At 51.4% G+C, this 10,131-nt stretch overlaps 1 protein-coding gene across 1 annotated transcript; it reads left to right on the top strand.

Moving 5' to 3' along the window:
- Window positions 1–524: 524 nt before the first annotated feature.
- On the top strand, window positions 525–5,531 carry ZNF835 (zinc finger protein 835; the record flags this gene model as incomplete). Its single annotated transcript, XM_081216099.1, has 3 exons — window positions 525–684; window positions 1,784–1,873; window positions 3,870–5,531. The coding sequence occupies exon 3, from the start codon at window positions 3,912–3,914 to the stop codon at window positions 5,529–5,531; it is 1,620 nt and encodes a 539-aa protein (XP_081072225.1). The 5' UTR covers window positions 525–684; window positions 1,784–1,873; window positions 3,870–3,911.
- Window positions 5,532–10,131: the final 4,600 nt, after the last annotated feature.

Raw genomic sequence — 10,131 nt, 5'->3', positions numbered from 1 at the left:
GCTCTGGTCTAGAATTACATCATATCTCTGAGACAAATGATTTCCATGGCTTAAGGGTGAACTGTGGGTTGCAAACTCCAGCTCAAGCCCTTTCTGTGCTGTGTGGCCTGGGGTGACTCACTTAGCCTCTCTGATCCTAAGGGTCTTTTTTACCCTCACCTGTGGACTCCGCCCCCTCCTTGAGGAAGAAGATTCCCGCCCCCATATTACTGACCCCGCCCACCAGGGCGCCTAGGTCGTGGTGGGCGGAGCTCGGGTAGACACACCCAAGCCCCGCCCCCAGCCGCCCTGCCCTCCTCGGGCTTCCGGAGCCGCTGAGATTCGTCATCCCACTGTGTGCAGTCGCACGGCCTTCTGGTACTTGTAGTTTCCGTGACACCGGCGCTGCGGGCCGTCACAGTGCAGGCGCAGCGCGGCGCCTTCTGGGAGTTGTAGTTCTTGAGGGACCCGAGCGAGCCGCAACTCTCCCAGTGCGCACGCGCAGTCCGGGCCGGTCCTGGCTCTTGGGCTAGTTTGTGGCAGCTGCTACCTTGACCTGTGTGGCCCACCGCGGGACGAGGGGTCACCGGGGCTCCGCGTGGGCCGGATAGGCCAGAGACCGTGGAGAAACTGACCCAAACCCGCCAGGCTCGGCGGGAGTCGCCCAAGGCCTTCAGAGCTGGTCCCGGAGGCGAGGGCACCGCGGTGCGCATGCGCGATTGCGTGTACGCCTGTCCCCTGTGTGTCTGTGTGTGCCGGTATGATCCCGACTCTAGCGTCGTGTTCCTGTGCGTGTGAGGCCTGCCCTGCGTGCCACTCCAGAACTTTGTGCCGGTGCGGGCGTGTAGCTATGTGTATCACTGTGCGTGTAGGCCCGCCTGTCCCATCTGTGCATGAGACTTCATGTGAGTCCGTCCCCAAGTGTCACCACATGTTTGCACGTGCCTGATCCTAGCGGCCTGTGCCTGTGAATTTGAGCATTTGGGGACCTCTGCCTATCTGTGACTTTGGGCATGTGTGGAACTTGTTCTCCTAGGCGGGTGTGAGGTGTATAATTCCACAATTCCTGGCTGTGCAACTGCGTAGGGTGGCTGGGTGGGTGTTCCTGCCAGCATGGAGCTGGATGGTCAGGGTGTGCCTGAGTGGAGGGCTGTGCACAGGATATTGATGAGAGACACTGCGAGGGTGGGAGTACTGCGTGTGTGTGTGTGTGTGTGCGTGTGTGTGTTTGTCTGTGCGTGGGTGAGACCCTGAAAACCTGCCGCTCTGGACATGTGCGGAGCTCTGCCCACCGCATGACTCTGCGTGTGACTAGGGGTGCCACTGTGGGTGGTGTCCCAGGCCAGGCCTGCCCGTTGAGCAGGGCGGCATGTGTGACTTTGTTGTGTGTGTACCCATGTGTGCATGGGCAGGCGTGACCGCAGACGTGCTTGGAGTTGTGTGGGTGTGCGAGACTGCCTGCCTCCTTGTGTATGGGAAGGACTGTGCCACAGCATATGGGTGCCTGTGTAAGGGCATCTGAGGGCCAAGGCAGGGGGTGGCATAACTGCCCCCGCTGTGTGGTTGCATGCAACTCCATGTGTGTGTCTGTGTGTGATGTGACATGTGTGTCTGCCTCTGAGCATGTCTGTCTCCCTTTTGGTTGCTTGCTTGTGCACCTGACTGGCCCAGGTGTACCCCACCCTGAATCCACTTACCTTCCCCACGTGCACACAGAGGAAACACCCTGCGTTCTTGCTCCACCCACTCACCTGCGCCTGGCCCAGCATCTTCCTTCAGGGGTCCCTGTTTCTTTCTCTCACAGATGGTGACTGGACCCACTGAGGCATGTGTGGCCACGGCAGGCTACAGCCTGAGTGACATGGAGAGGACCCGATGCTCCCAAACCCACGAGGTGGGTACCACTGCCTGCTCTGGGGACCCAGTCAGGCCCCACTCAAGCCTGAGGGCTGCCTGTGGGGGTGGCACCAGAACTGGGACTGGCCCCATTTGGCTCCCACCAGCAAAGTTCTCACCTCTGCACAAAGACCCTGCATGATCTGGCCCTCACCCTGCCATATCTAATCTCCCCTGCTCTCCGCCTAGGTCACTCTTCTCCAGCGCCCCCCAACTCTGCCCAGCCCTTTAACTGTTCCTCCATCACCTCCATCATGGTCCTGCCTTTGCACTAGCTGGGCTCATGGCCTGGAATGATAGCTCCATAACTTCCTCCAAGTCTCGGCTCACTGAGCCCTGCACTGAGGGACAAGCATTCCAGGTAGATGGAACGGCCAGTGCAAAGGCCCTGTGGCAGGAGCATGCCTGGAGTGTCTGTGGAACAGGGAGGAGGCCTCTGGCTGGAGCAGGGCAAGCCCAGAGCAGGTGAGGGTGTTGTAGAGGCTGAGGTCAGGGAGATGCTGTGCAGGCCATGGAGAGGAGTGTGGCATTTATGGAGCCATTAGTGATTTTTAAAAAAGTATTTATTTATTTGGCTGTACAGAGTCTTAGTTGTGACGTGTGGGATCTTTAGTTGTGGCATGTGGGATCTTAGTTCCCCAACCAGGGATCAAACCCGGGCATTAGGATCTCAGTGTCTTAACCACTGGACCATCAGGGAAGTCCCACCATTAGTGATTTTAATTGGGAGAGAGAGGAAGAGGAAAAGCTCTGGAGCTGGGCAGCCCAGGTGTGGGTCCTAGTATTGCCACTTCTGGGAGCCTCACTGAGGAATAAAATAGCTTAAAGGGTGCTGGGCACATAGGTCTGTGTTCAACAGGTGCTGGTTATTTTGGCCACTATAATAATACTATAAAACCCGAGTTGGCTTCAGAGTGGCCGGGACCAGTGATGAGCATCAGGTGCATGCTCTGGCTAAAGGCCTTGCCGCAGTCAAGGGACCAGTGCCTCTTAGATGTTCCTGTGCCCACAAACCACCCGGGGCTCTTATCAGAAGGCAGATTCCAAGTTACCAGGCCTGGGGAGGGGCCGAGCTCTGCACTTGTCCTGGGCAATGCTGATGCTGCTGGGCCTTGGGCGAGGGTGGAGCGGTGTTGATCTCAGAGTGGAAATCAGGACCCCTGTGTTGACGGCTCTCTCGCTCTGTGTGCTAGTTAAGATGAAATGTCTCCTCCTGGTCCGGACATGTGGCCCACCCGCCCATGAAAACTTTCACTGTCTTCCTGTACCTGCTGTGCGTGTTCTGTGTGCCACACATACCTGCTCGTCGCCACCTGTAGCTCGTCTTTGCTGGGGTTGGGGTGGGGAGCACCAGGGGGATGTGGGAAGCTCAGAGCCTTTTGAGGGAGGCTCAGGCTCAGCCTGTGAGTGTGACTTTGCACACAGCAGGGAGCAAGCTGGAAGCTGGTTGCTGCTGGTGGGAGACAGACACAGGGCCTTCTGGACCCATGTGAGCAGGGTCTTTCATGGAGGGGTGGGCTGCTGGTGATACCAGGAGAAACTCATCACCCCTAGGATGGCCCCCACTTGGCCCACCCACCCCAGGGGGCTGAACCCAAAGCAGGTCACTGACTGCTCTCCACACGTGCACATAGTCACAGGCATCAGGGATTAGGACTTCAGAACATCTTTTGCATGGATGCAATTGAACCCATAACAGCAGGGCTTAGATACATTTTTGGTTGTCACATCTGGGGGCATCCAGTGAGTAGAGGCCAGGGATGCTGCTCAACATCCTACAATGCACAGGATAGTCCTGCAACAAAGCGTGATCTGACCCAGACTGTCAGTAGACAGACCCTGCACTGATCCTTTTCCAGCCTGGGACAGGTGACAAACCTGTTTGGTTTTTTGTTGTCTTTCTTTTTTTCTTTCTTTCCTTCTTTCCTCCTCTTCCTTCCCTCCCTTCCCTCCCTCCCTCTTTCCCTCCCTCCCTCTCTTTCTTTCTCATCCAGTAACGAAGATGTGAAATCGAGGCAGCAGCTTGCAAAGCCGGGATGGAAGGACTCTTGACAGTTGCCATCCAGCAAGACTCTGAGTTGGAAGAAACTCGGAAACACGAAGGTCATTTCAGGGATGGCCGGGAGAACCAGGAAAGTTGTTTGAAGCAGGAGGTCCATGAGGAAGACCCCACTGAGGACTGCGTCCCAGAGCATGATGAATGCACCAGAACCCCCAGGACCAGATCGAGCGCCCCAACTACCCAGGCTGACTGCAGGCCCCAGAGGCGCGGTGCACCAAGAAAGAGCCCGAACCAGAAGAACACAGACGCCAGTGCAGAGGAGGAGGAGGAACGAGGTGGTGGCACCAGAAAGCCGTGGAAGTGTCAGGACTGCGGAAAGGCCTTCAGCTACTGCTCGGCCTTCACCCTGCACCAAAGAACCCACACAGGGGAGAAGCCATTCTCCTGCCCCGACTGCGGCAAGGTCTTTAGCCAGAGCGTGCACCTGATGCTGCACCGGCGGACGCACACAGGCGAGCGGCCCTACACGTGCGGCGAGTGCGGCAAGGCCTTCAGCCAGGGCTCCTACCTGGCAGCGCACCGGCGCACGCACACGGGCCAGCGGCCACACAGCTGTGTGGACTGCGGCAAGGCTTTCGTGCGCCCCACGCACCTGGCGCAGCACCGGCGTGTGCACATGGGCGAGCGGCCCTTCTCGTGTGGCCAGTGTGCCAAGGCCTTTCGCAACCACTCCTCCCTGCTGGAGCACCAGCGCATCCACACGGGCGAGAAGCCGTTTGTGTGTGCACAGTGCGACAAGGCCTTCCGCTTCTCCTCAGCGCTCATCTGCCACCAGCGCACGCACACTGCCGAGCGGCCCTACGCCTGTGGCCAGTGCGCCAAGGCCTTCACGCAGATCACGCACCTGGCGCAGCACCGTCGCGTGCACACAGGCGAGAAGCCCTACACGTGCCCGGAGTGCAGTGCGCCCTTCAGCCAGAGCGCCTCGCTGGCTGAGCACCGGCGCATCCACATGGGCGAGAGGCCGTACATGTGCGCACAGTGTGGCAAGGCCTTCACGCAGGTGTCGCACCTGAGCCAGCACCGGCGCGTGCACGCTGGCGAGCGGCCCTACGCCTGCCAGGACTGCGGCCGCGCCTTCAGCAACCGCTTGCACCTGGTGCAGCACCACCTCGTGCACACAGGGGCGCGGCCCTACAAGTGCCTGGAGTGCGGCGCCACCTTCAGCCACGTGTCCTCCCTAATTGAGCACCAGAAGGTCCACACCGGAGAGAAGCCCTACCGGTGCAAGGACTGCGGCCGCGCCTTCAGCCAGGACTCGTCGCTGACGCTGCACCGGCGCACGCACACCGGCGAGCGGCCCTATGCGTGCCCCGAGTGTGGCAAGGCCTTCAGCAACCGCTCCTACCTGATCCAGCACCACATCGTGCACACTGGGGAGAAGCCGTACGAGTGCAGCGGCTGCGGCAAGGCCTTCAGCTTCTCCTCCGCCCTCACTCGACACCAGAGGACACACGCTGACAAGAAGGTGGGGGACACCTTTGCCCAGCTGCCGCACCTGACTCAACACCTGAGCTCCGACTGGGAGGAGGAGCCTGTTGATGGTGGTGGTCCTGCAGAAACCGTGGTGGACCAGCCCAAGAATGAGGGCTGAGGGCTGCCAGGGCCTCCTATAGGCAGGCACCCCGCTGAGCCTTTTATGCTCGGGCTCTCAGCACTAGCGGGTAGATACCCTACCATCCCCATGTTGCTGACGAGGAAACCAAGGCTCTGGGAAGCTCCGTGTGGTGCCCGAGATCACACAGGAAGGATGTCACAGGGTCAGGACTGGACCTTGCATCTACCAGACTCACCTCCACCACCTTCCTGGTTCAATATTCTAATTGTAACCCATGAAAGTAGACCCGAAGATATATCTGTGAGTCTCTGGCCGGCCTTTTGATTGTTCATTTTATGACTGAGTAGACATTTGGTCCATACATTTAAATAAATAAAAGGTTCAGTTCCTTTGGTGCAGTTGGCATGGTAACAGGGAGCAGGGTCTTAAGAATAAATGTGGGGACTTCCCTGGTGGTGCAGTGGTTAAGAATCCGCCTGCCAATGTAGGGAACATGGGTTCGAGCCCTGGTCCAGGAAGACCCCACGTGCCGCAGAGCAACTAAGCCCATGCACCACAGCTACTGAGCCTGTGCTCTAGAGCCTGTGAGCCACAACTACTGAAGCCTGTGCACCTAGAGCCCGTGCTGTGCAACAAGAGAATCCACCCCAACGAGAAGCCCGCGCACCACAACTAAGAGTAGCTAAGAGTAGCCCCTGCTCGCCGCAACTAGAGAAAGCCTGCACGCAGCAATGAAGACCCCACGCAGCCATAAGTAAATAAATAAATAAATTTATAAAAGAATAAATGTGGATCCCTAAGACTGAAACAGTGCTTCCAAACTTAGCGAAAAATGAGCAGAGAACTCCAGGGCAGGGAAAGTTGTTTTAGAAGGAAGCACCTCTCCCCTGACAGACCTGTGGAGGGTGATTTTTAGAGTGGACCCCAGTCTTTTTTTCAGTATGAGGAAACATCTCCCCTTTCCAGATGTTTTCCCCCAACTCAAAGTCCTGACTTTCATGGTTGTGTCTGTTAGCTCTTGCCAAGTAACAAATGGCCCAGAATGTCCATTTAGTGTTTCCCATGCAGGGTGGTTCTGGAGGTCTGGACCAGTTTCATTTGATGTTGAGAAGGGGAGGGCCCGCCATACCAGCCTCTTTCTTGGACCTCTGGGAGTGTGGGAGTGCGTAAGCACCAGCGATTGGCCAGAGAATGGAGGTGGGGCTGAAATCAGAGCTTATCCTCAGCGGCTGTCCACACCTTGGATTTATGTTACTGCCACTGCCTTTGTAAACTCAGTGCCTGCAGGACAGCCAAGTGGACTGCAGGTGTTCCCACAGTTGGGATAGTCTGGCCTTAGCAGCTGTGTGGCTGGCCTGGAGTCTGGGCTGCTTCCGCTGCAGTCCCGATACCTGACTTTAGTGGATCAGTGCCTACAAATCTGTGCTTGTACTTTTGTGAACACAGCGCCTGAGGGACATCTGGGCTGATTTCTTGCCTTCCCACAGTGGAGGCAGGGCCGAGGGCAGTGCCAACAACAGTGTACTTTGTGAGCCCACACAACAGGTGACAAATGACACCACAGCGTGCTGCCTGATGGGCAGCTCGAATTGAGGAATACTCACTGACTCCTCTCCCATCCCACCCACCTCACACCACAGCTTAGAAATGGGTCTGGGGGCCTCTACTCCAACAACTAGGGAGCATGCCCTTACCCCAACAGGGCAGTGAAAACCACAGAGCAAAGAGGAAGCCCCACTCACTATCCAGGGCAGGCTCTGGTCACCGCAACATCAGTCACACTCCCTATCAAGTGGATAATGGCCAGCACACACTGGGGAAAGATGCAGCAGGCATCCATACTAAAAGCAGCCCTTGCACCAAAAGTATTAAAACCACGCAGGCTCCACAGGGACATTCCATATAAAAATAGCCCTCGGGAGTTCCCTGGTGGTCTAGTGGTTAGGATTTGGTGCTTTCATTGCCATGGCCCAGGTTCAGTCCCTGGTCAGAGAACTGAGATCCTGCAAGACACACAGCATGTTTAGCCAACATAAAAAAAACCCTCTAAGACCACAGTAGATAACTGTTCCTCCTAAACCCATAGGGTAAGAGAAATATAAGTAAAATGAAGAAGCAGAGGCGTCACTCCAGATTAAAAGATCAAGAGAATTCCCCTGAAAGAACAAACAATGAAACAGACCTCCTCAGTCTAATAGACACTGAATTTAAAAAAGGAGATAATGAAAATATTAAAGGAATTAAGAGCTATTGATAGAAATGCAGATTACTGTAAAAAGAAACTAGAAGCTATAAAAGGAACCAAGAAAAAATTTTAAATTCATTTGGTGAGGTGAAAACTGAGCTAAAGACAATAAATAGCAGATTGAATATGGAAAAGAATGAATATGTGATCTGGAAGATAGAATAATGGAAATCTCCCAATCAGAACAGCAGACAGCCAAATGAAGAAAGAAAAGAAGAAAGCAATATAAGAGACCTATGGGATAATATAAAGCATGCCAATATATGCAAAATAGGGATACCAGAAGGAGAAGAAAGAGAAAAGGGGATTGAAAATGCATTTGAAGAAATATGGCTGAAAATTTCCCAAACCTAAAGAAGGAAACAGATATCCAGGTACAGGAAGCACAGAGGGTCCCAAACAAGATGAACCCAAACAGACCTACACCAAGACATATCATAATTAAAATGGCAAAAGTTAAAGAGGGGATTCTAAAGGCAGCAAAAGAAAAAGTTAATTACAAGGGAACCCCCATAAGGCTATCAGGTAATTTCTCTACAGAAACATTGCAGGTTAGAAGGGAGGGGCAAGATACATTCAAAGTCCTGAAAGGGAAAAATCTGCAACCTAGGATACTCTACCCAGCAAGATTATTTAGAAGAATAGAATAGAAGAAGAGAGAAAGAAATTCTCAGACAAGCAAAAAGTAAAAGAATACAGCAATACTAAACCTAGCCCAAAGGAAATATTGAAAGGCCTTCTCTAAATAGAAAAGCAGCAAGACTCTATAGGAAAGAGAAAATCACAACTGGAAAGTAAATCACTTAAATAAGCCAGTGCACAGATTTTTTAAAAATCAAAAAAAGTTCTGCAAAATTTTCTGTGAAAGTGCTGATAGCCACAATGAATGGCAGAAGGATAAACCTGCAGATGTAAAAGAGGACGTCAAGATCATACAATGTGGGGAGGAGAGTAAGAAGATGTAGTGGGTTTTGTTTTTTCAGAATGTGTTTCAGCTTATATGACTACCAGTCCAAGCAAGTAGATATAGGAAGGGGTTAACATACTTGAAAAACAGGGTAACCACAAATCAAAAAACATACAATAGATTCACAAAAAACAAAAAAGAAGAGAACACAAGCATAATACAAAGAAAATCATCAAACCACAAAAGGAAAAACAGAAAGGAACAAGAAGAAGTACAAAATCAATGGGAAAACAAGGTTTAAAATGGCAATAAGGACATATCTATCAATAATTACCTTAAATGACAATGGACTAAATGCTCCAATAAAAAGACAGAGTGGCAGGTTGGATTAAAAAAAAACAAGCCTACAATATACTGTCTACAAGAGACCCACTTTGGGGCAAAGGACACACATAGATTGAAAGTGAGGGGATGGAAAAAGATATTTCATGCAAATGGAAATGACAAGAAAGCAGGGGTCACAACACTCATATCAAACAAAACAGAGGCTATAAACAGGAAAGATAAAGAAGGACACTATATAATGATAAAAGAAGAGGATATTACACTCGTCAACATATATGCACCAATATAGGAGCACCCAAATGCATAAAATAAATACTAACAGACATAAAGGAGGAAATCAATGGGACTATAACACCCCACTCACATCAATGGACAGATCTTCCAGATAGCAAATCAATAAAGCAACAGAGATCCTGAATGATACAATAGAACAGTTAGACTTAATTGATATTTTCAGGACATTACATCCAAAAAAAACCAGAATACACATTTTTTCAAGTGCACATGGAAAATTCTCTAGGATTGATTACATACTAGGGCATAAAACAAGCCTCAACAAATTTAATAGTATAGAAATTATTTCAAGCATCTTTTCTGACCACAAGAGCATGAAACTAGAAATCAACCACAGGAAAAAAAATGAGAAAAACAACAATTACATGGAGAATAAACAACATGCTACTAAAAAACCAATGGGTCGAGGAGGAAATCAAAGAGGAAATTAAAAAATACCTTGAGACAAATGACAAAACACAATCATACAAAATCTATGGGAAGCAGCAAAAGCAGTTCTTAGAGGGAAGTTCATAGTGATACAGGCCTTCTTCAAGAAATAGGAAAAATCTCAAACAAACTAACCTACCACCTAGAAGAATTAGAAAAAGAAGAATAAACAAAACCTACAGTCAGCAGAAGGGATGAAATAATAAGGATCAGAGAGGAAATAAATAGAGATTTTTTAAAAGCAATAGAAAAAAATCAATAAAACAAAGCTGGTTCTTTGAAAGGGTAAACAAAATTGACAAACCTTTGGCCAGGCTCACCAAGAAGAAAAGAGAGAGGACCCAAATAAACAAAATAAGAAATGAAAGAGAAATAGCAACTGATACCACAGAAATGCAATGAAAAAATGAGAATAC

The sequence above is a fragment of the Mesoplodon bidens genome (assembly GCF_964165515.1).
Source record: "Mesoplodon bidens genome assembly, chromosome: 18".
NCBI lineage: Eukaryota > Metazoa > Chordata > Mammalia > Artiodactyla > Ziphiidae > Mesoplodon > Mesoplodon bidens.
The sequence above is the reverse complement of the archived record's forward strand: the minus strand, read 5'-3'. Positions and strand labels throughout refer to the sequence as shown.